At 44.3% G+C, this 26,493-nt stretch overlaps 1 protein-coding gene across 3 annotated transcripts; it reads left to right on the top strand.

The window, feature by feature from the left end:
• Positions 1 to 105: 105 nt before the first annotated feature.
• Hr39 (nuclear hormone receptor FTZ-F1 beta) lies at positions 106 to 24,839 on the top strand. 3 transcript variants are annotated; one of them, XM_077411670.1, is made up of 7 exons: positions 106 to 867; positions 15,882 to 16,395; positions 16,768 to 17,192; positions 17,654 to 17,998; positions 18,101 to 19,726; positions 20,001 to 20,291; positions 20,373 to 24,839. In XM_077411670.1, exons 2-6 carry the CDS (start codon positions 16,053 to 16,055, stop codon positions 20,265 to 20,267), a joined length of 3,006 nt encoding a protein of 1,001 aa, XP_077267796.1. In that variant the 5' UTR covers positions 106 to 867; positions 15,882 to 16,052; the 3' UTR covers positions 20,268 to 20,291; positions 20,373 to 24,839. The 3 variants fall into 3 exon arrangements, with proteins under 3 accessions (XP_077267796.1, XP_077267798.1, XP_077267797.1); XM_077411672.1 differs by lacking the exon at positions 106 to 867 and adding an exon at positions 12,805 to 13,518; XM_077411671.1 differs by lacking the exon at positions 106 to 867 and adding an exon at positions 15,004 to 15,498.
• The last annotated feature ends 1,654 nt before the right edge of the window (positions 24,840 to 26,493 follow it).

The raw sequence follows: 26,493 nt of genomic DNA, 5'->3' as shown, positions 1-26,493 counted from the left end.
AGAGAAGAGAGAGAGAGAAAGAGAGAGAAAGACAGTCGAGCGCGAACTCGTGGTGTGCGGAGGTGCCACCAGCCGGAGTCGGGTCGGAGTAACAGCGGAGAGTCGGAGGTGGCCCGTGCCTGTAGCTACCCGTGACCGCCCGTGGCTCGAGAGCTGTAACTCGTCGCGCCGTTGTAACGTGACGCGCGCGCGCGAGAGAGAGAGAGAGAAGAGGTGCGTGCGTGCGCGACGCGTTTCTCGCCCGTCCGTATTTTTCACCTCCGTCGCGCGCGCGACGCGACGTCGACCGTCGCGCGTCGTCCACCGGGAGCACGAACGGCGCGAAGGTGCTCCTTGTGCCGCCGTCTCTCCTCCACGCTCCTCTCTCGCACTCCTTTTTTCTCTCTCTCTCTCTCTCTCTCTCTCTCTCTCTCTCTCTCTCTCTCTCTCCATCTCGTCTCCTCTCTCCGTTCGCTCGTTTCTCCGCTCCTTCGCTCGCCTTCTTTCTCTCTCCCTCACGTACCACGCGAGTGTGATCGGTACAGTGCGAACCAGTGCGACGTGATACGTTCTCGCTCGCGGATCGCCCTTCGCTGTGCTCGCGCGACAGGATAGTAGGTGCCGCGCGTATACGTCATCGTGAAAAAGACTGTCAGGAGTGCCTTACTAACTTCTTCCCCCCCGAGCTGGCTGTCGTACGGTCGTACGGCCCGACACGTTCACCGTCACCGTCACGGCGAGATCCCGAGCGAAGAGAAGGAGAGAGAGAGAGAGAGAGAGAGAGAGAAAGAAAGAAAGAGAGAGAAAGAGAGAGAGAGCGAGCGAGCGCGAGAGAGGGACGGATAGATAAAGAGAAAAAGAGAGCTTCACGGCGCGCCGTGCGACGAGGTAAGAGCGCTTCCCGTGTTTGTTTTCCCTAAAAAGCGAGACGGTAACGTTACACGTTACATTAAAGGTCCGTTCGCCGTGCGACTCCGACGACCGACGGCACACGGCACAGGGACGTACGGAGGTTATGTTTCCCGATGACCCCTCGCGACTCTCCCCTCGCGTCTCCATAGCGCTCCTCTCTTCCCCTTCCCACGCGGCCGCCCTCTCCCGCCTCCCCCCTCTCCCGCCTCCCCCCTCCGCCCGGCTGCTTTCCTCCTTCACGCCGCGTCCTTTTCGCGCGCTTCACCCTCCCCCTGCGTCTGTCTCCTTCGCTCCTCTTCTCCCTCGCGCGTACTTTGTTCCCCCTTTCTCCCTCGCCCCCTTTTTTCGCATTCTTTTTCGCGTTAGACGTCGGAGCGAAACGCGACCGAAGTTTCGAGAGACCCGCGGCTCGATCGAGTCGCACACCTGGCGGCGATTTTCATCCGAACACTTTTGGGACACTCGCGGTTACGCGCCGTTCCATCTTTCTCCTCCACGTGCGGGGGGAGGGGGGGGGTTCCTACGTTTACCTCACGTTACGTACGGACGTACTTGACTCTCGCGTCTACGTCCACGTCTGCGTCCCTCGCGCGTTTTTCGCGTGCCCTACCATCGCGGTATACCTCATCGCGACACCGCCGAGTTTCGTAACCTCTCGATACGGGTTTCGCGAGCTATCAGCTGTCAGCCACCACCATATAGTCCATGCCACCTGTCCGAAACTCATGCGCGCGCGCGCGCGCACACGCACACGCGTGTGCCTTCTTTTTTCCTGCCTTTCTCTTTCTCTCTTTCTCTACGCTTCTTTGCGCCTCGCCGCGTTACATGCTCCCTCACCTCTCGTCCGGCTCTCGGACGTTAAACCGCACGATTTTACAAGTAGTTTTCTTCGTAGGTCTTTAGACTAATGCACGATTCCTCTCGAGAAAGGTTTGCGGGGGCGCGCGCGCGCGCGGTCAAGCGATCGGCGATCGGAGCGTGCCAGCTCCCGGAGTAGAGAAAAGGCTTGTTGATATTTCGGCGCGCAGGCTCTCTGGCGTGACAGCGCGACCGGCCTTGAGCCCCCCTTCCCCTTCCCCCTCCGCGTCCACGTGTCCCGTCTTCCCCCGCGCCGCTCTCTTCCGTCGTGTCCCTACTATTAGGCGCACCGCACGATACTCTATGGACCAGTGACGCTCAACGTAGGACGTTCCCCGCTCCCTCGAGGGTTCCCCGATCTCATGTGTTCGCCATATTTTTTCTTTGTACGAGTTCTTTAACGCAAGTTTGTCCCTTTGTGCCTTAGCTTCGTAGCCTTAGGTCGAGGCTTTGGCGGTTGTCGTTTGTTTGCTTACATTTTTCATATTCGCATTGACTGACAAATGTCACACGTTTCCTGAATAGATGCGCGATTACTCTTGTTACATGAAATATATATTATATAAAAAATGATAAACGCGCGTACGACGTATAAAAAAAAATAACGTATCGGAATATACCGCAGAAACGATATGTACCTCGTATAAAGGGGTAGACGGTAGACGGTGAGCGATAGGTGTGTTTGAACTTTCGCAAGAGGGCATCACACATATTTTAACATTTTTTAAATATCTTTTATAGATTTTTTCGGCACGAAACTGCGATCGTCGCGTTCGATAAGCGAATTCTGAATATCGGCGTACGGAGTTACCGACCTGATTAATTTCATACATTACAAGAAGATATATCAACATTTTTAGAGACGATTATTGTTATTCTCGCTACGAAAAGATTATTGAAGAATTCGCGAAGAGAAACTTGTCGATAAAATATACTTTATTTATATTTTGATTGTGTGTGTGTGTGTGTGTGTGTGTGTGTGTGTGTGTGTGTGTGTGTGTGTGTGTGCGCGCGCGCACGCGCGGCCTTAATTAAAGATAACGCGAGCCTTCATAATCCGTAAGATTTATGAGCTGAGAGGAGGACGTTTTATCTCGACGGGGCACCACTGCTCCTTATGAACCGCGAGTCCCGCTCTCGCCCTCCCCCCTCCTTCTCTCTCTCTCTCTCTCTCTCTCTCTCTTTCTCTCTCCACTCCTTCTTCATCTCTTTCTCCTCGGATCCCGATCTCGATCTCGTCTCATCGCGACGCGTCTCGTTCGGAGAGCGCTCGGGCTCTCCTCTCCTTCCTCTCGCGCCGCGCCGCGCCGCGCGCTCGGACACGAAATCGCCGCCGAATCGCCGAGCGGGCGTTTCTCAAGGAAGGGAGAAGTAACTGACCGAGAGCGCGACCCGAGAAATCGTAAGAACGCGTCAGGGGCCGCGGCTCGGCGGAGTTCGGCGGCGATTGAAGGAGCCACGGAAGAAAAAAGAATGAGAGAGAGAGAGAGAGAGATAGGAGGGAGGGGGAGACGGAGGGGCGCAGAGAGCGAGGGCGAGAAAAATCTCTCGCTCGCTAGCTCGGAGCGGGTCTCGGGAGAGGAGAGAAAATGAAACGGGAACGTATACGCGCGGACGCGGACGGGCGTTAGCCCGTAGCGGTATACGGTCGTATATCGCGCGGCGCGGCGCGGCGCGGCGCGGCGGAGCGATCGCGCGACAATGGTATCGGTATATACCCGTTCGCTGATCACGGTCGCGACGACGAGGCGACCCGACACGACCCGACGCGTCGCCGTCGCCGTCGCCGTCGCCGTCGCCGTCGCCTCTCATCTCGGATGGGTCGAGATCGAGCGCTCCACCTTGACGGCTCCACCTACATCGCGCGGAGCGCGATAGAACACTCCGCGTGTCGTATTCGCCTTTCGCTTCGCCGTATCCTGGTATACAGGGTGTTCCAGAGTTGTCCGATCGACCGGCATTGATGATCGAACTTCTAACGTTACTTCAATGGGGAACGCTTCTCGGGGGAGCCATTCATTTTTTTTTCCGCGAAATCGTCACCGCGAGACGTCTGTGCAATCGATCTATTCCGACGTGCCGAGGATGTAAAGAATCATAAAATTTCGAGAAATGATTATTGGCGTCACATAAGATAATGTCGAATACCTTCTAACTAATCTTCGAGCAATTTGTTTTATCAAGGTTTTTTCAACCCCGTTTAATCGCGACGAGTCTATTTTCGTTGACGAGTTATCGTATCGTATATTGCAGAGTTTGCAAAGCGCGCGACAGGATGAATCGCGCCAACGTCCTTCGGCGGGAAAAGAACGCGCGGCCGATTAGATTAAACGTTGCAACGTGCGTACGTCTTGCGTCGAGGTATTACGTATACATGCACGTATAATACGTACGTATCGGATTTGCACGGCACGGCCGCGGCGTTTCGGCGTGCGCCGCCGCGCCGCGCCGCGCCGGTGCGAGTGAAACGGCGAAAGTCCGCCGCGTTGTTGCACCCTCGTTTGACCGCTGTTTTTTCCGTGCCGCCGGAATGATACGAAAGGTCACGGAACGCTTAGAAGAACTTTCTCTGCGTTTGGTGATCGTTAGAACTCGCGTGCCAAGTAAAACTATATTTACCTCGCCGACACGCCGCCGGGCCGCGGCCGTTGCGGCGCGTTCTCTCCTTTTCCGAACTACGATTTACGCCGAAGAATCGATTCGATCCGCGCGGGTAAAATGTTTCGCAACGAGATGCAATTTCGCGATACGCGATATACGCGGGGCGTCTCTTGAGGATCGCCGGTAAACTCTTGAAGCGTATTTCTTGAAAAATCTGATGGGATCGAGTTTTTCCCGCTGGAAGATACCTATGGTATCGAATTTGATGAGCTTCGACAGTTCTAAAGACGGCAATATGCAACGACACTTCATTTTTTTTGTTTCATATTTACTGACAGAAAGTTTGCTTGAAAAATCTTTTAGCTAAAGGATCACGGAAAAAAAGATTAGCTACTGTAGCAAATTTAGTGACACCGAACATTGTTTTTGCAGCGAGAACTATAATTTAGCAATAGTAGCAAAACCTCTTGCTCTCGCTGCAAAAAAATGTTAGCTGTCCCTATTTTACAATTAAATTTGCTGTAGTTAGCTAATCTTTTTTCCGTGATGTATTTAATTAAGAATAACATATTTTTTAAATGAAATTATTGTTAAAAAATAATTCTTAATTCGAAAAGGATTACGCGCTGAAGTCTTTCTCTCACACACATATGTGTGTGTGTGTGTGTGTGTGTGTGTGTGTGTGTGTGTGTGTGTGTGTGTGTGTGTGTGTGTGTGTGTGTGTGTGTGTGTGTGTGTGTGTGTACAATACCTTTTAATGTATAAAATACTTATAAAATACCCTTTATATATAATCCATCGGAGTGACGCAAATCTTTAAAGATCGATTCGTCGTCATTGGTATTAATCATGGCGATCGTTAACCCAATACAATCTTATGACATTACAATTTTCCTAAGTAAAAATAAATAGCGATTGCGTAGTAGTCTACAAGCCTAAAGGCTTACATAAGGAACATCACTCGTTACAGCTGAAAAGAAATCGGAGATATACTCTCGGCATTGCACCGCGTCCGCGCAACGAAAAATCACCTGTATATGCGCTGTCAGTTTAATAAATCAACTCTCGGGAAAAAAATCTGACATATAACACCATTTCTGTATACATATACAGCGCCGTTAGAAAACATCAATTTTCGTTTCCTACATAGATATCGTGTTACTGATACGAATAATATAACGAATATAACGGAGTATTATTTGCAACGCTAAAAAATACTCTCCTCCTAATATGTCATATATATCACATACGAAGAAAGAAAGGTTAATTAGTCGACCCCAGATTAGCATTAATTCAGTCAGCGCACAAGTCTGATCAACGTACGTGGGAATAAATACTTCAATAAATTCATAACCGCGGACACCGGGGCTGCCTGGTTGACCTCTGGTGTTACGAGAGTGACGTGGACGTCTACCGCGGTATTGGGTATTCTTGGCATATATAAGTATCCCTGTTCACGGCGCGCGAGTAAAAGTTCGCCGCTGGTGGCGGCGGCGGCCACGATGGCGACGGCGACGGCGACGGCGGCGACAACGGGTCTATCCATTCGCGAGCGTGTCTCTCCGGGTAATCGCTACTCCAGATTGCGCAAGCACCTTCGGCACGATCTTATCATGTTGGCTGCAACGTACGCTGCATCACGTACACGTGTACGTGCACGCATTCATACGGCCGTCACGTATACACGCATGTACCTGCGGCCGATGTGTACAGCGTGCGCCGGACAACACTTACACACAAGTGCAAGTGTCCTTTACGCTCGACGGGCCCGTGCGTGCGTGTCGACGGGCGTACGCGTACGCGACGTATACGTGTGTCCGTGTACGAGGAAAGAAAAACGGCGTGAACGCGTGAAGGGCGGCGAGGAAAGAGGAACGAAGCGCTGGAAACTCCCTTGGATCCTTGAACAACGCGGATAAACCTAGCGCAACTTATGAATATTGATGCACCTTTCTCGACGCGGACCGCACCTCGATCGCTCGTTTATATTCGAGAACGATCATCTTCCCTTCGATCTGACCGTTCGTCGCTGCAGTGCGCCACGACTTTTCGGCGCGAGACTATCGCAATTGGTTTATCATATAGCTTCATTTCGCGTTATATTCCCAGTTGCCCGTTTTCCAATGGGACCTTTCAATTGACTATCACGATAAGTTATGTTGAAAATATGAAGAATTTGTCGGTCCAGCTATGTAGAATTTGTTCTGTCAGTTTGCGGATTAAGTAGTACTTGCGTAGAATTATCTAATTAATGCGCTTATATAAAATATTGAGTAGTGAAATGTCATTTTAAACTTACAATTAATCTCTCGGGAGGGATTGGAAGAAAGGGGGATATCGAGAAGAATGAGAGAAAGAAAATACACATAGAAGACGGCTCTATTAACGATAAAATCCTGTTATCTCACACTCCTGAATTCCGAGGAAAGCGTAGGACGAGGCCTCTGCAAACCGCTGAACGCTCAAATGTCGCGTGCTCACCTCGGGGTCTCGAGGCATTTTCTTGCGACGCGCGTAATCAGCCTCGCGGCTTCACGTTTTCATTAATTTACGCTTCAGCGCGGCGTAACGCGAGCGACCTTATTCCCTCGCGACGTCCGGGGGAGGGTAATATAGGTATCAGACGAATGACGCGAGACAATCCGCCGTGTATCGCGACCGTGAAGCGCGGGGCTCTTCCCACGCGTGCTCATGCCTCGGCTGGGAAACGCTTTGAGAGAGCCAAGACTCTTGTCCGGAATCGCCTTAGCAGCTGTACACGTTCGTCTGAGCGCCTCTTGTTCTCCAAAGGTCGACGGTTACAGAACGCGCGCGGAACGAGGCAGCTGGGATACGTATATGTGTACGGGCGGGATATCGCGACGGCGACGTAACGAATGCGGCCGTAAAATTTTTCTTTGCCACACCGCGCGCGTACGCGGGGAAAAGGGAAGAAACTAATATCTCTGCTGGTCGCCACCGTTGGGGATACCGGTTTCGGTGCGCCGCATTGTTTCGATCTATATAACGACGTGGATCTAGCGCAGGCGCAGTTCCTTGCAATATCTCGCATTCTTAAAACGATCTTAAAACGACACGATATATGCTGGACGTTATGCCGCGTTACAACGTGAAAAAACTGTTTACGCCACATGCCGAGAACCGACAGAAATTTGGGATCAAGAATGTCGAACTGCCACCGACTATTTCTAGACGAATGGATATTTTTAGGAAACGATCTTTAATTTCCAATTTCCTTAACTCGCCGTGTTGCTAGGGCGTTGCGTTTCTTTGAAGAAAAATATTTGCAGAGATTATTTAATAATATTAATAACGAATCAGAGACGTTTTCTTATTTTTACTATTAACTCTTAATAATTTGCGACTTGTAATTCTGTATATAAAACAATTTTCTGCTGCGTCGATTCTGTTTGATATCTTATCTTGTTAGATACTAATAGCTGAAAAAAGTTGGCAGCAGCCAGCTCCCTTCGTTGACAATTCTTGCTACGCCACTGCGTTTGTCCGCACTCTGATTTGTTGTTCGCGCGCGCGCGCGCGATCTGCCGTTCTCTGTTACATTCGGTGTAGCATTCTTTCAGTAACGGAGGCTGGAGTACAGCCAACAACCTAATGCGAGCCGACGTGGCAACTCGATCTGACTGTACTTACCTATATCTTAATCACAACAGCACGTAGATAACTTTTGCACTTAAATACATTGAAACTGCAGGAATTCTACCAATCTCCATTAATCTAACAACTTTAGTTTCTTTAAGCGATAATCTCTCCAATAGTGGTTTCTTGAAAAATATGCATGAAAATACATTTTTATTGCGCTGATAGAAAGTGGTTTTCGAGAAGTATGCAAAAGAATCATTTTGCAACCGCTCACAAAAGATTATTATCGTTAAATCAGTTTTATTTCAAAACGTTGCTTTATCTTTCACTCATGAATCATAGTTATATCGCAGTTTTATTGTATTAATCCAATATTAATCGCAATCCGCGCGATATCTGTATATCATTCGAGAATTTATACTTTGCGTTCTTAGAGCGTTTTGTGCTTGTTTGTTGCATTCCTGAGTTGCGTGTTTGTGCTCTCGGCACAATTTAATCTCCGCTATTGCACATCGTGATTGGAGTCAATTTTATCCGAGCACCCCAGACGCGCGTCTCGCAAATCGCTTTGTGCGCGAACGACGTACCCCTCAAGGAACTCGGGGTTTTCCTCGAATATCCGATTACCCGGCTATATATCGATTACCATCGGTTCCGGGCGAACGTGTGCCGGCCGATGTCGCGCTGCGAAAAGGAAACGCGTGCACGGGCAGCGCGAGCGCGCGAGGCCGGTAGCCGCGCGACTGTGAACCGGTTTTCGATGCCGCTCAAAAATGCCCCGCCGCACCGTCTCGGCAGCAATAATTTTAATCGACACCCAGGCCAGACTGCGCCGCCGTGCCGTGCCGCCCGGCTGTCCCTCTCGCGTATAGGTACACGCTCTCACGCTCGCGCGTGCATTCGCGAGATGTCGAAGATATGCGCTTGCGGGGCCCGCGACCAGGCCCCGGCTTGACAAGGCACACGCTCTGGCCCGGGTGAAAGGAAAACGCACGCGAGCGCGCGCCTACCTATACCTTCGGTGACAGAAGGAGACGGATTCCGCGGCGAGCGAGGGCATGCACGACCGCAAGAGACACGCGGAGTTTTCGTGGAATACCGTCGCGAAAGCTGAATCAGACGCGCGAGCGTTAGGTGGAGATTGGAGATGTAACGATGACGCAAAGCGACCGCGAGTAGAAGCCCGAATCGTAATCGTGATGCAATCGTGGAAATGCCAGGCTGGGTTACTTTCGCCAAAAGCTCGCGGCGGTAATGCCCAAATCATGTTGAACCTCAGAGATTCTTTTATATTCATAATGGCAGAAATAAAAAGAAATGCAGCGTGAAAATAAATGTTTCAATAATTCGAGTAGATTCTTTAAATTTCGACATTTGATATTTGACACGATTATAAAGAGATGTATACGAAAGAAAAGAGATGTTTTATAAAGATCGTCGCGAAGACAGTTTACTAATTTAACCATGTATAATTTTGAAATTTAAATAAAAAATCAAAGCAAACTTGTAAAAGAAATTTCAATTAAGAATTTCTTGAATAATAAATATATAGATGATGTCGCGAAAGATACGTATCTTTCGTATCTTCAATATAATACATATTTTTTTTGTTGCGAATTATCTTGCGATACGCGGCGCCGTAAAATATCTGCGGAAGGCGCGGATCACCTCCGGAATAAACGTACCCCCAGTCGCGATAGACGCCGACTATCGCGTTAAGGCTCCGAGAAATGGAACGGCGCGGGAACGCTATGCATGTTACTCATAGCCGAGGAAAACCACTCCAGTACGAGATACCGTTTTATTTCGTGCGCAACGCACTCGTGCCGGGTTCACACGATCGGCTGTCCCTCTCGTTCCATTAAATAAGAAATTTGTCTGATCGATATCGTGGAAAAACGTTATCGACAAAACACGGTGCGTGTAATTTTTCAGGCAGAACAATTTAAGCTTAATATTTTCAATTTTCTGACGCTCCCATTCCTGATGGAGACCTTTTGTTAATGAATTTGAAAAGCGTTATTAAAATGAGCGCGGTAAAAAGAATACAAGATTCTAACAAATATTAATACGTTTGAATAGTTGCAATATATGCAAATGAAAATGTTTTATACGCGATACGTTTCCAATTTTCATATAAGTCATCGTGAACTTTTAGGACATACCCACCGTAGTCTTAAAAGCAACGAATAGATTATTAAGAACATCGCGATGGTATGTGGTACATACGTTTTACGATGACAGTGAAATATGGTCGACGCCCACTTTCATAACACTAAACCTTCGGAGTTTGATATCACTACTTATGTAGTAAATAGCTTGATACATCACACATTATTATCTTCGTGTTAAAATCTCATATGTTTCTGCATTAAAATCTGCAGTGTGTCTAGATTGTCTAGACATTAATTGAATTTATTTAACTGTGAGCTCGATACTTGTCTTAAATACAATATTTGAGTTCTTCCAATTTGTATCACTTTTCAAAATTATCAAAAAATTTATCTTCCAAAAAATTCTTATACCTCGTTAAATTTATTATTCGCGCGTTTGCTATTTTATAAAACAGTCGACAGATTATGTGTATAACGTGTAAAAAAAACCTGCTTCGCGCGGAAAACGCAAATTTTTTATGTGTTTATTAAATTAAAATATATATTTAATCTCTAATTTTTTAGCAAGTGTAGGGTTAATGCTCCCAAAAACGAGCGGGGTGTAAAATTGACGTTCAACCGCAAAAATTGCTCGGTAGTCCGAAGCGGATTAAGGCGCGCGAGCAATCATGCCATTCTGGCATGCCAACTCGTTGCACGCGAATGTTACACTTGGACGACGTGTTTCCTCGTCGAGGACGAGGAGGTCTAACGTCTTAACGTAATACGCACGAGGAGAGACAAATAGGGCGGCGCGACGTAGCGCGGCGCGGAGCGGACGCGTCGCGTCTTTCACGGTCATTCCGCGGGGCTGCCGATCGGGGACTCTGTTCGCGACCCGCTTAAAATAGAGCCGCCGTATATTCCGTAGGTCGTCGATCCCTCTTCCGCGTCACCTGCCATGCCGCCTGCTGCAGCTTGTGTCAAGATACGAGGAAGCCAGGCACTGCGCGTGCATCACGCGCACAACCACTGTCGCGTTGCTCCGCTCCGCTCCGCGTCGCGCCGCGCCGCGCCGAGACGAGACGCCCGCCCGCCCGCCCGCTCGCCCTGCTGCCGATGTCAAGAAACGGCACCGATCGAACGGTCATTGACTAAAGGCTTCGACGGTAAATAACCTTATGCCCGTTACCATAGACGCGTTGCGCGTTTCCACGAGAAAGCGGCATTGTTAAGAAAAGGGTGGCCGACAAGCTTCGATATTACGTGAGAGATATTACGTGAATTCAATTCATCTTTATAAATATTGCGAACTTTAGTCAGCAACATTTTCGAAAGCTTCCTATCTGTAACACGTACACACACACACGCACACACACATAAGTATTTGTCAGATTTTTTTCGATCAATTAGAGAGACAAAACGCCATTTACGATCTGGACTAGATCTTGGTAACTTAATATATTGATATATATATATATATATATATATATATATATATATAATATTGTGTGAATTTTTTATACTTTTTCCACACTCAGTTAACTGCGCGCAGATTTTTTGTCAGTCTTTAAAGCACAGCTCTTTCTTGGAATAGTAAATCCACATATTTAAATCGAATTGATTTTAAATTTTGACGCTAATAAGCATCCTTATTAAATCATGCACGGTAAAGAATTTATTGCGAAAAATATCACTCGAGTCAGGGTTCGAACCAGCCTTCATTCTGTGACATCTTCATCAGATTTTTTTTCTCAAGTTAAATGCCACTTAAAGTACAAGAAACGTGGCTTTATTCTTAATGAATTTTATGGCTTCGTTATGACAGCTGATTTAGCAATATATGAATTATTGTGGCTAATAATTTTACAAAAATTAATAACCTCGGACTACGAAGCCATCATTTATTTTATGTTAATGAGGTGTGTTTTGCAAGTCGTAATCATTTTATAATGGCTATTAATTATCCTCATCAATTAGCAAACACGATTGACATTATACGCTGTTGTCTCGGAAAATTCCGAGAATCGTTTAGTTATCAGAGGTACTTCCTTTTCAGAAAGCGCCATAATTTTGTCGGGGTAGTATCCTACGGTAGTACGGCACTCTTGGGCTATCGTTTCGCGTATGATAAAGCCCGATCGTGTTATCGTGGTGCGGAGGACGATGCTTTGTTCGCGAGCCTGCTATGTCAGACAAAACGGATATCATACGGCCGAGTAAAACGAGGAGATCCCACGGACAACTTGCACATTTTATAATGAGCTTGCTGCTGATTCGCTGCAAAAAGAGGATAAGGTGCAACGCGGGGCAGAAAATCGGCTTGACTCATTTTTATCCACCTTTGATATTTCCTTCTATACGTTTTTTTTATACAAGGCGCAAAAGTTGCGTAAATGCAAATTGTAATCAACTACGTGGAATAATTTTTCTCAAAGCTGTATACTTTCGAGAAAAGAGAACGCTGTGGGAACGCATCGGATTTGACGCATCCCCGTCGACGGATTCGACAAACAAAAGCATTTATCTTAACGGTGGCGATTACGATGTTGCTTACCGCTATATGTTACATTTTAAAGCGTCGCGGCAATTGCCACTTTTTTATACTTGTCTTTTCCCATTGTGCCGGGCAACGGTAACAAATAAGCCTTACGACAAAGGCGACGTAAAGGGCACAAAGGACGTCAAAGCGGCTCGCTCGTGCGCCTACCTGTCGAAGGCAGCGGAGGGCCCAGGGAGCCCGGCCCGGCGCGGCGCGGCGCGGCGGCGTTTTTCTCGGCTCTCTCGGCGAGCCGACGCTTCCTCCGACCGTCCTTACGCGATGTCACTGACCCGAGTCCGTATCTCGATGCACAAGAATAAGGAGGAGCAGGAGAAGAAAGAGACGGTAGAGTGGAAGGGGAAGCGGGAAGAGAAAGAGGAGGAAGAGGAGGAAGAGGAGGAAGAAGAGAAGAAAGAGGAGGAGGAGGCGGAGGAGGCGGCACGAGATTCCATCGTCGTAGTCATCGTTTGTCGTCACCTAACCGCCGCCGACGAAGACGCGAGACGACGACGACGGTTGAGGATCGTCCAGCGGTGACGGCGCGGCGGCGCGGCGGCGGCGGCGGTGGCGGTGACGGCCGGTCGGAAAGGAGCGCAATAGCGTCGCACCGGTGCAACGATAGCGTGGGGCCGCGGCCTGGCCCGTGGCCCGGCTTGTCCCGGTCCGACCGACTCGCCTCGACGCGGTACACGGTACACGGTGCGGTGCGACCGCGACGCTCCCGAAGTGGGGAGAGAAGACCTTGAGCTGTGTCACGTGACCCCGAAGGTGCATAGGAGCCGGGTAGGGCGGTCGCGGAGGGCCTTGAACTTACCGCCGACGTCGTCGAAGCCGGCGTCGTAACTATCGCGCGCGCGCACGCTCGCGTTCTCAAGTCAGTCAAGTCAGAAGAGGCGACTTATTGGGAGTTGGAGATAGAGCGACACTCGGCATGTGCGTACTACCGCGTACAATCTCCTGTATCGCTTCCTTTCCTTCCGATTCACGTTTAAATAAAGATGAGAGAGAAAGGAGAGACAGAGGAAAAGAGAAGCACGCTCCTCTCTTACACGCTCGCACTCGCTCGGCATGTACCTACGCTCGTTTCCGAAAACGTAGACCAGCTCGGTGCGCTGGTATGCGACCTGCACACGCTTCCGTGAGGGGCTACCTGCCGCATGCCGCCGCTATACGCCTGGCGAGTGCGAGTTGCGAGTAGCGGCGCGGGTGCCCGAGGACGACACGTCGGTCGTATAATACGCGCGGTATCGCGACGACGCGACTCGACGCGACGCGACGAGGCCGTACTACACCGCGCCGGTCTCCGATATGCTCCGATATGCTCGACCGCTCCGGCTTCGCCCGTCCCGCTCGTAACTAACGTTGTTACGTTACTCCTCGAGGCACCGGCCGCGGTGCGTTTCGTTTGAACCTCGCGATAACTAGCCCGGCAAGACCGTACGAGTCCGAGAGTACGGTTACCGCGTTACTTGCGTCGTAGCCATGCACTCCGTGCATGCGAACAAGATACCTGCAGCGACTGCGGTAGCTCGCTGCGTCACGATGCGTAAAATAAGATAGAGTTATGGGAGCGATATATGCATGCTACATATCTTGTAACTCGTTCTAGCCGTTCTACCTTCTACGACGGAAACGAAAGAATTGTGTAAAAGTTGTCGGTTTAAAATTGAAAGCAAGTTAACGTATATCCACCGTAATAGTTATTTGTGCAACAAGTGCTGTAATTTGCCGGGAATTTCCATCTTTACGCACGACTTGCATACCCTATTTTATGTTGCAAGTGCGTGGAAAGTGGTCTATCACGCACGCGTAGCGTGCGCAATGGGCCACTTTCCATGCACGTGTTACATAAAGGTAAATTTTCAAGATAATTGCCTAATCTTTAATTTAAAATTGTTCTAATCGCCTATCTTTACAAAGAGTACAAATAATTTTCTTGTTGCCTATATAATAAAAATTTAAAGTCCTAATGAATCGAGTTTCACAGCAAAATCTTGTTTTAATTAATTTAGTCGTCTTTAACTGAAGAATTTAAGACTTTTTATATCAAGTCTTTGTCGTAAATAAATGTCGTAAATTCAAAAGTCAGATACAGAGAATAAATTAAATGTTTATTAAGAAAAAGTCGATTTCTCTGATCTAAACTCTTGTTATTATAGACTCGTACACAGCTTTATGTAACACCGGAGTCGTGAAACAGCGAGAACTGAATTATTTCTTTCGAGGACACGTCACCCGAGTTGCAACTTGCAAGGTGTTAATCGTTAATATATGGTGCTCGCGAGTTACATGCAGGTTTTCTATACACACGCGGCGCGTATATATATACGCCAGTTGCGTAAATTATTTTAATTATCCGAGCGCGGTTTACGCTTCAGAGCGTGTGACCTAAATGAACAATTTTGCAATACGTTTCAGTTTGAAAAGGGACCGATAGCGAGCTTAACGGATCTAAACGGCGTACGTTTGCCGTTCCAATCATGCGTCGGATCGGAAACGCGTCGATCTTTGTTTTTCAATGACGGATCGCTTCCCGTATGTACGTCTGTCGCGTGATCGGCCGCCGAGCACTCGCACCATGTGCGGGCGTGAGTGAAGTGAACGCGTGTGTTTCCGCGCGAAGGTCGTTCGGCGGATCCGCGGGACCGGAAGTGGGCCGGCCTTGCGGCACGGCCATCGGCGTAACCTTGCAGACAAGCGAGAGAGAAAGAGAAAGAGACTCGACTGTGCGTCAGCACTCGCGAAATCGCGTCTAATCGTGCGACTGGATTTTCGGCCAACGTTCGTGCGAGAAATTCAACCGATTCGACGCGAGCTCGGACGCGACGCTTAGTTAGCTCTGAGCCGAAACAGTTAAAGGAGTTCTGCATTCTTGCGAAACCCATGCATTGCGTAAACCGCGTGAATTGGAAAGTACTTATATCCAGGAATTTTATAATCAGACCTCGAGATAAAATTTCTATTTGAATTTCGCGCTAGAATTCGATTTAAATTAAAAAGATGGGAAATCGTTCTAATCAATCAAATATCGAGTGGAGTTGTTAGTTTTGTAAATCATCGATAATGTTAAAATAATAAAAGATAAAACATAGTTTGTTTCACTAATTGCATAATATTCTTTTGTATCAATTTAGTGATTAGACAGTGCGTTAATAGTGGGCATTAATGCACAATAATTTGTTTGGAGATTCTTATCTGATATGAGAGAGATATTGCGAAAATAAAATGTTATAGTATAGCAATGAAAAATTTGCCTATTAAACACATAAGAACTGTATTCGTTTTTCTTTTTTTAGCGATACGGAGCGAGCGTGAAATCGGCATCGATCGTGCACAACCATACGTAGCTCCCGATAATTCGCAGAGGCGACAATAAGAGGGCCCGCCGTAAGGATGCTGTACGCTTTCATGAGGATCGAGAGGTCGCGAGTCGTATCACGAGCTTGCAGCGGCGTAACCAGCTGAGAATGTCAGAGCAAAACGGGCCCAGCGAGGGCCCAGGGCCAGGGCCCGGCTCGGATTCGGGCTGGTGGCCAAACACGCAGTCTTGGAAATCGTCGGCGGCCGCCTCGTCGTCGACCTCGTCGACTCCCACTTCGGCGGCAGGTTCCGCATCCGTTTCTGTCTCGTGCTCCGCGTCCAGCTCATCCTCGACGAGCTCTTCCACCTCGGCCAACTCGTCCGCGACTTGTTGCCCCTCGTCCTGCATCGGCGTGTCCTGCACGATGAGCCCAAGCCGCTCCACGGAAACGGGGAAAAACGTGTCCGTCACCACTATTAACGTACCGCCCAATCAAGAAATGCACGATGGTATTACTCTCGACTCTTTATTAGATTCCCTTAACGCAGTACAAATGCAAAGTGATTATTTGAAATAATCTCTTTCTAATGTATGATGCCATTCAAATATTAATAAAGGGACTTCTACTTTATTATATGTAAGTTTTTTGGCACGTTACAACAAAGAAGTAATTTTTATTAATTTTATTCATTATACCAGTGATATATATAACTGAAAATCCATGTACTATATTAATTCTTTAAAAAGAATTTTTATTTGTGACGTTTTGTATTAATATCTAAGTTAAATCGTTAAAAAAATAGTTTTTCGTAAACAAGCTACTTTTCTCAAAATAATAAAATTTGCAATACCTTTGATTACACATGCAAGTATGATTTTAGGTAAAGGAGTATGTAAATATCTCGGGGGGCAGAATGGCGTGACGGTGTCGGTGGTATCGACCTCGGTACTGGGATGCGGAAACGCGAACGCCATCCCGACAAGCGGAATCTGCACGAATACGGGGCCGCATAGTATCGGTATCGGAATCGGCGGCATCCTCGCCGCGAACGCGGCCGACATCGATGATCCCGAGGACAGCGACGGCGAGATCAGCAAGATCGACTTTAGAGGTGTCAATCTACGTTCGAAGAAGAAACGCGACGTATCGGGTAATCAGAATGGCGACAAAATCGGTGACGGAGATGCAAACGGCGACGGCGGGGGATGTTGCGATGACAATTCGCAACAGCAGCCAGAGAGGCCTATGTCATGGGAGGGTGAACTATCGGACCAAGAAATGTCTTCCAATACAATTACTAATCAGGTTAGACTCTTATTGAATAATACTTATAAAATTCGCCAACAGAGATTTGAAAAGAATATTTATATAAATTTTTTAAGAATCGTGTATAATTGCAAAGAATATGATTGTTTATTTATGCAAAAGTCAAATATAAACTTATATTCTTTTAAACAAATTTATTGTTAATTGAAAAAATTAATTGGCAATGCTGCATTAATGAAAAGTGAAAGTTAATAACTACCTGATCATAAAAATACAATAAATATATAACCAGCATCGACCAGCATGTTTTACCATTTATGTTATAATCCGTGCGAAGTAATAAAGTCAAACTTTGAATATAGATAAGCATTTTTGCTTTATAATTACATGATTGTATAATCACGTAATTATAAAAATTGAAAATAGTAGAAATTATAGAATTGTGTGTGCATATGTGTATATGTGTATAATTTAAAACTTCAATTAACTATTGATTTTAGGATCACAATGAGGAAACGTCTATGGAGGGGGTTCAAGTATGCAGCACGAGCCCTGGGCCCATGGAACAGAAATTTCCTATCAAGTCGGAACCGGATTTTCGATCCAGCCCAGGTTTCACAATAGGATCCTTTCACGATGGTGGACTGCCCATGACACACAATCAACAACTGCAGCAACAGCAACAGCAACAACGCGGTATCGAAAACCTCGAACAGACGCAACAGAGTGACCTACCGCTTCTCGTAGGCAAGCTTCTCGGTGGATACAACAACTCGACGCCTAATCACAGTCCTGTTCTCAATCCGCGACATCATCTAACTAAACACAGTCATACTAGATCGCAGGTGAGCTAATACGACAACCTAAATAAATACCGTACCAACACGTCAACCCGACATGTTTAATTATGCATACGCATATACATTTTAACTTTCGAACTCTCGTAGGTGCCGTCACCAGATTCCGCCATTCATTCAGCGTATAGTGTCTTCAGTTCACCAACACAGAGCCCCCACGCGGCACGGCATTCCGCCCTAGGAGCGGGCAGTCCGATACCCTCCTCGTCGCTGTCCCTCTCTCGACACAGCTTCAACAATTCGACCTCCTCGTTATCCTTATCGCTGTCGCATTCGCTTTCGAGGAACAATTCCGACGCTTCCAGTAGCTGCTACAGCTACGGTTCGCTTAGCCCGCCTACGCATTCACCCGTCCAGCAGTCGAGACATCCGCATTCGCACTCGCAACATCATCAGCACCAAGTGGCGCAAGGTAGTCCGCTGCATCTACCAGTCTCGTCCGCAGTCGCCGCACATCATTACTCGTCCTCTTCCGTACCAGGCTCGGAACTATCGCCGGACGGCCATGCTGTCGCGGAGGATCAGGAAGACTGTAGGATACCCTCAGCGCCGTCGGGTATCTCCACGAGGCAACAACTGATCAACAGCCCCTGCCCGATTTGCGGCGACAAGATAAGCGGCTTCCATTACGGCATCTTCTCGTGTGAATCGTGCAAGGGATTCTTCAAGCGCACCGTCCAGAATCGCAAGAACTATGTGTGCCTTAGAGGCGCAGGCTGTCCGGTCACCGTGGCTACGAGGAAGAAGTGCCCGGCCTGCCGCTTCGACAAGTGCCTCAACATGGGTATGAAACTCGAGGCGATCAGGGAGGATCGTACCAGAGGCGGTAGAAGCACTTATCAATGTACCTACACTCTACCGGCAAATCTCGTTGGTAGTCCTGCCGGCGGTATGACCAGTGAAAAACTGACGACGGCGGGCAATTGCAGCCCGGCACCGACCGGTAGCGAGCACCATTATTCCGTTAGATACCATTCAAATCATTCTCACAAGATACAAGTAGTACCTCAACTTTTGCAAGACATCATGGATGTGGAACATCTTTGGCATTATAACGACAACGATCGTGTAAGCGGCAGTGGAGGAGTACTTGGAAGCGCAAGAAATAATATTGGTGACAGTATGCTGTTCGGTGGATCCGGAAGTGGTCTGACGCCCAGCGGTATTGGAACCGCGACCGGTATTGGCGCCGGAAACAACGGAGGTGCGGTGGAATGTTTGTCGAATGACTCTAGTAACGTCGATACTAACAGTAAGAAAGGAGAGACGGCGAGCCCTGCCAGTTCGACCTCAACGGGGGCGTCTGATCAACATTCCACAAATGGCAATACCACCAACAATAGTAATTCTCAAATCGCCAGTAATTCCAATGGCAATTCAGCGCAGCATCCGGACTTTCTATCTAATCTGTGCAACATCGCGGATCATCGGCTTTATAAGATAGTCAAGTGGTGCAAGAGTCTGCCATTATTTAAAAATATCTCGATCGACGATCAAATCTGTTTGTTGATCAACTCTTGGTGCGAGCTACTACTTTTCTCCTGCTGTTTTCGCAGCATGAGCACTCCCGGTGAGATAAGAGTGTCTCTTGGCAAGTCGATTACTCTAGAACAAGCAAGACAGCTTGGTTTAGCGACTTGCATCGAGAGGATGCTCGCTTTTACCGACAATCTGCGAAGACTGAGAGTAGACCAATACGAATATGTTGCAATGAAGGTAATTTGTCTTTCCCTTTCAATATTAAAGATCCTTATTCTCAGTGCATATGTAGCTTGAATGCTGAATACAGCTTAGCTGTTTGTTTCACATACTTGTATTATGTAAAATTGAAAGCAACTTTTTGTATTAGATAAATATAACCAAAAAAATTGTATTAAATATAGTTATTGTGAATGAAGAGATGAAAATATGATCTAATTTTTTTTTATTTACAACGACACGATGACAAGTATAATATAAACTTTTTATATCTGTTTCTGGAAATTAAAAGGTGATCGTGCTGTTAACATCCGATACAAGCGAATTAAAGGAGCCTGAAAAAGTCAGAGCCTCTCAGGAAAAGGCCCTTCAAGCACTGCAGCAATATACAATCGCGAGGTATCCAGAAATGCCTGCCAAATTCGGTGAACTATTGTTGAGAATTCCAGATCTACAAAGAACATGTCAAGCAGGAAAAGAATTGCTCAGTGCAAAACGCGCCGAGGGAGAAGGCAGCTCGTTTAACCTTTTAATGGAATTGTTGAGAGGAGATCACTGAATTGTCAGCACGGTGAACTATGCCGTAAGAATACAAAATTGCTTTAAATAATTATTGCCCTGATTGTTGCAGAATTATAATCCGCGACCTCTGTTTTCTTTTCAGATTCCACGCTTATAGGGTCCATAAGCTTAGGGAATCGGATATATTAAATAATCGCAGAGTAAGAAAGATTAGGAAAAAAAAAAAGGAAACGGCAGATGTAAGGTCTATAGTGACATTAGTACTTGGTGAGGGGATTGCATTCTTCGTAATTAGGACGCATTAACCTAACAAAAAGATGAAAAGAATTTTTCTATTTTACACCGGAATGCTTCCATATACAGGTTGTGCATGTTCGCATTCCTGTTTTGAAACAAACGAATTTCGAAGCGGCCTACGGTGTATGCCGGATACGTATGTACGTTCCGCATACAGGTAGATGCTAATGAGACTGAAAGTTTAATTGACGGAGACACGCAGAGCATTTACTTTTACAATGATAAGCGTTGTATAAATACGGAGATGGTATCAAATAGCATTAAAATGCTAAATTTTATTAAATTGATGTAATCTATTCGAGCGCGAGCTTTATAGTGGCGAACGCGGATCTATAAACAAAGTTGACCTTTAATCAACGATTATAATAGAACAACCAGTATTGCGTATCGTTCTGCGCTTACTTAAGAACAGAGCATAGCCATGCCTTATCTATCCCGGTTATGAAAGTGTACTTAAAACTTAATACATCAGTCGACCAATTGTCTACTTATAGAGCAGTTAATCATGGAATAATTAGTTGATATCGCTTAATTAGTATATATCGTCCACAGAATACATGGTTTTTATCGATCACACAAAATACATTTTTTATTCTCTTTATACGTTTTAACAGCTTGCCAACAAAGGGAAAAATGAAATTTTCAATTGGCATAAGTATCACAGAAATTTCCAGCAATACATATAGCTGCTATATTTTCTGTAAATATGCTTTTTTAAGCAAGGAATTGACTAATACTGCTTTCCCGTCTTACTTGTAGAAAGGATTTTATTTTTATTAAGTATTATCAAAGCATAAAAATAAAATGGCAAATCAGATTATATGTTATATATATAAATGTTTATATATTATATATATTTATATTATACATTGTTTTGCATATATAATCGCGTAATATAATCTGAAAATTTATTAATTTGCGTTTCTTTCAATATCAGTGGCAAACTATATTAAAACTCCCGTTTTCTCATTGCAGTCATATGGAATTATGACATCAAAGCAAGAAGCGAATTTTTTTTGCAATATACATTGAAATAAATAAATTTTTTGCATGCCATCACGTACGTTATTATAGTAAAAAATTGATAAAATATATCGAATACTCCTTTAAAGCCTAGAGATTAATAAATGACTATAAATCTTGATCAATTATCATAAGATACATTTTTGTTCAAAATGTAGCATATGTACATGTAATATAGTAAAATTATATATGCATTTACACTAATACAGAATAATAAAAAAGGGAGTTTTCGTATTTTATCGATTTATGTTGTTGAACGTGAGCGATGTCTGAAAAAATTGTGAATTTCAAGCGCAAAAGATTTATTTGCGTAGTGCAAGAAAAAATTTACTCTGTTTTATTTTTGATATAATATAATATAACTGTAATGAGGAAACAGTGGCTTTAAGAATTGTCAAATTTTATGCTAGTATCAGTGAAAGGATGCTTATTGATATTGTAAAAAAATTGTAAAGTTACAAATTTATTAAAATTAGTATATTCGCCAATCACGTAATTATTATTTTTGTTATAACATTCTCAAATACATGATACAGGCTATCAATTAATGCTAATATTTGAGGCGAAAACGACTTGAAATTTATATATACACTGGTTGTATGCGTATACATAGGCAAATAAAAGAATGGGCAATTAGCCATTAATACATTTTTATTTGTCTCTTTGCTGAATCTATATTTACAATATAGTGTCGAAATTATTTTGCAATAATTTTTCTTGAGCATGGGACATAAAATGTCCTTTGGGACAGAAAAATATTAAGAATATGGCGCATTGACTACGGATCAGCATGATTCCTTTACTAAGTCAAGGAACGAGAACATTTATTTTTGAAAGAAATGCATTATAAATGTCGCTCGAAAGATGCAGCTATAAGCTTGCGTGCGAAACAAACGAATTGATCTCTGTCGTTGGTACTTTAATGAGACTGTCGTATATATTAGCACATTGTTCTTTGTACAATTAATTAGACTTTTTTTTATTTGTTGTCTACGTTCGATGAAAAAGCACGTGAAGAATATCTCAAGACACTTAAAAAAAATATTGCCGATTCGCGCAATACTTAATATAAAGATAATTTATAAGAACCGTCTTCCTACATTTCTATAAATTCTAATAGAAAATAACTTGTCATCCTCTCAATGTATACGCGCACACATATCATTCGCGTAATTATGAATGATTTCCTTCTTAAAAGTTCATTGTAAACATTTGTATAACATTGAAGCCCTTGATAATAATCCGTACATCTCATCATGCACAATAATAGTGATAACGTATCAGAAAATATTAGCAAGTATTTTGAACGAGTGGTATTGAATGAATATTGAATTTGTATTAAAATACTTCAAATCGGATGCTTAGTTTTGATTATACTTAAAAAAATGCAACGAAAGTAACGCTGTAAATATAAAGAGAAAGAATCATATTTTGTTGTGACGAGTGTGTGTATGCAGAACGCGTAAAAAAGTGGGAATGGGAGATGAAAAAAAAAAAGAGCGAAAGAGAGAAAATGAGGGGAAGCATGCGAGTATGATAGTATACTTGTAATAAAGCATATAAAAGTCGACTTAAGCGAAATAATATGAAAGTAGAATTACAAGAGGATAAATATTTGCCTGTTAAAAAATGACTATTCTATGTTTATGTTTGATAAAAGCTATTTCTACACACTTGAATGAGATACTTCTGCTGTAGCTCAGTGATAATTGTCTTTATTTGTACGTGCGTATGTGTGTGTGTGCGTGTGTACGACACGCGGGTTATGGAATTTGCTTAATTTTTTGTGTGCGAGAGAAGAGCTAGCTGTAGAGACATTCTTAACTGACGCAATTCAGTTCTCTCGTCCTCTTTTTAAATCGTCAAAAGCAGAGAGCTATGTACTCAATTGACACAGTCTTCCGTTTTCAGTAGTATGATACGATATATCGTCGCGAATTACGATATGCTCGCGTTCGTATTGTAACACATTATAAAGATTTGACAAAAAAAAAAGTCTTTTTGCCAATCATGACAATATTCGGAGGAAGCTGTGTAGAATCGGATCGTACGATATTGTACGAAGAGCTTAAATACGACAGACTGCACACACAATGGCAATTAGATAGATATAAATATACATTTATATTCGGATTTATACATTTATATATAAATTATATGAATATAAATATATGTTTATATTTAGAGATTTATATATTTATATACATTATATATAAATATATAAATATAAATATATATGAATGAATATACATACAGTTGTGTGTAAGAGAGAAGTTTGTAAGTATAACGAGGGTAAGGACATAAGGGCCAAACAGCAGTGTAATATTAATCAGATCGTATCCTAGGGATAATATTATGGATACTCAACACGTATAGTATTTCTTATTGACATATAAATATATATGTGTGTATATATACATGTTATATATAATATAAATGTATATATATATATGCATGTATAATTAAATACAGCGAGAGAAAAATTTTATAGAGAAAAAGATACCGACAGAGTTTTATCCATTCAGTATCAACTAGCTCAGCAGTCCTGAAAATTGCATATTTTTTACCTCGATATTGTAAAAATCTCCGCGGCCGAGCGTTTGTACGTAAATATTAATTATCATACGCTAGACGATGATCTCAATTACGCGAACCACGTTCGGCATTAACGATTTTAGATGCTACTGACCTAGTTGAGACCGCGCAAGAGAAGAAAAGAAAGAAAAAAAAAGACAGGAAGCACCCGATGTATGTTACCGCTGAGAATATTTCGTTCCCGACTTAGGAGAGAATAGCTATATTCACGCAGACACAATTAGAGAGTAGTTTTATACATATGACACGAATTATCGGTACGAAATAAAAGAAAAACTTTTTATAAAATGATACATTTATGCTCATTCGCTCGAATCGTTCTCGACGTCGAGAATTTCATCCCCTTATCGGTATATAGCTTTCTTTTTATCTTAATTAATTTCATACGAATCTATCACGCTGTTCGTGAAGCCGGATATAAAATTATATCAATGGCGACATGAAAATATCATTTGTAAAAATATGTTATCAAAAATAATATTCAAGTTAACTGTCCGCCTACGTTGCACGAGCGTCGTTATTAGGTGGGCGAGGGGAACGCGTCCTCTCAACATATACGCAAATATATATACATATATATGTATAATAATTTCGTCGAGTAAATTAATGTTTACATGTGTAATTTGACAACCTTAACAAACTTGAACTTTAAATTGTACTCTTTATTTTTTATTTATATATATTTATTTATTTATGTTCTTTTTTAATTTTTTCAAAGTCCTCCAAAAATTTAGCTAACGGCGCCAGGTTCGTTGCACTTTGGCGCGTAAAATGGCGTGAGGAGATATATACGCGAGGAGGATTCCGATTCTGCGCTCCGCGCGACTCGTCGATATCGGATGTACCTAACAACGATTCTCTACATAACATTTATACGTTATAAAATACGTTAAAACGCGAGCGTCTGTGGTATTTCATGCGTGTCAGATTTATTTTCGTGACGGCGCGGCAAAACAATCGCGAGATGTTGGCGGAGCTGATCGAATTCGTAACGTCGACTGTTCCAGGTCCGCCGCCGCGGAGATCTCGAAGTATCAAAATGGTTCAAGCGGCGCGTTGATCGCGATCGAAGGATCGCGATCAGCGTGACTATAATTGCAAAACGAGTAACGTGTATGTACGTACCAGGCGACGATCGATACATCTCGATGAATCTGTCCGGGAAACTGAGACGCGAGGTGTCGATCGAGCGGGCTGCCGAAATGTCGAAATTGTGACGATGGATCACACGCGCGATACCCGATACGCTACGACGAACGCTCGACGTTCTATACGAGACGCACTCGCGACAATTTTTCGGACGCGAGATTATACTTCGAACGGTGACGGATCGCGGAAAAGTACAGGACTCTCCACGGAGCAGTGTGGTCGTGCGCTCCGTGACTGGTCAGTGGCCGCGCCGTTTGGAATCTTATCGAAGAGCGTTGGTTGCGATTCTCGAAGCGCTGACGCTGCTATCGATGTAGCGCCAATTCACGCTGTACCGTGATCTGCGCGCGGGTAAATCGTCGAACGTGTAAAAACGACGTTTGAAACATTTGAATAAATATTGGAAACGTTCGAAAGGCTTGAGAGAACTGTTCGAAAAATTGTTATTGATACGATGTTAATTCGCGAAGCAACGTGCATACCTGACGATGATTAATCTCTCACGCACGATATACTTTTCGTAGGAAGACTCGCAGGAAATATGGAGCGCGCGATTTAAATACGACCCTGTGATCGCGACGCGCGCGCGTTCCGTAACTAAGGGCCGATGTCACAGTCTCCGATTAAACTCACCGTTCGTCTTCGTCTCTTTCTAGAGGGACAGTTAGAAAGAGATGCAGAGTGAGTTTAATCGGGGGATCACGTTAATCGGAGACTGGTGATATCGGCCCTAATCGGTTCGAAACCTACTTAAAGAAAAAAACGTTGTTGCGATTCTCGAAGTATCGGAGAAATCGTAAGGAAAAACTAATCACGATAATTAAAGAAAAATTAAACGTAAACGGGAATTTTTTTAAGTGTTTAAAATAATTATATAGTTATTTTTCATATTTACATAATCAAATTCGGTACACTCTGCGTAAAACGATCCTTTATTTACCTCGCTACTAAACTGAATTTTGATAAATCTTCGAGCAGCTCGCCAATTGGCAATGAAAGAAAAGACATAGATAATATAAACGATATTAAATGAGGCTTTAATATCAGGAATAAATCAAGTAAATTATTAGCTGTTAAATGGGAAATAAAGTAAACTAAAAATATTTATAACACTAATAAAATATTGATTAGTAACATTAAATTATAATATTATAATGATATTAATAATTGTTACTGTTCAATAAATATTATATTAAGTC

This window comes from Temnothorax americanus, unplaced genomic scaffold (genome assembly GCF_048541705.1).
Source record: "Temnothorax americanus isolate GAGA-0224 unplaced genomic scaffold, ASM4854170v1 Scaffold3, whole genome shotgun sequence".
In the NCBI taxonomy this organism is placed as follows: Eukaryota; Metazoa; Arthropoda; class Insecta; order Hymenoptera; family Formicidae; genus Temnothorax; species Temnothorax americanus.
This window is presented reverse-complemented; position numbering and strand designations above follow the sequence as displayed.

What these genes read in the sequence shown, in the direction of transcription:
- Hr39 (XM_077411670.1), top strand. Translation starts at nt 16,053, where the DNA reads ATGTCAGAGCAAAACGGGCCCAGCGAGGGCCCAGGGCCAGGGCCCGGC. An exon ending in CAATCAAGAAATGCACGATG is followed by an intron (nt 16,396 to 16,767) that starts GTATTACTCTCG and finishes GTATGATTTTAG; the next exon opens with GTAAAGGAGTATGTAAATAT. An exon ending in ACAGTCATACTAGATCGCAG is followed by an intron (nt 17,999 to 18,100) that starts GTGAGCTAATAC and finishes GAACTCTCGTAG; the next exon opens with GTGCCGTCACCAGATTCCGC.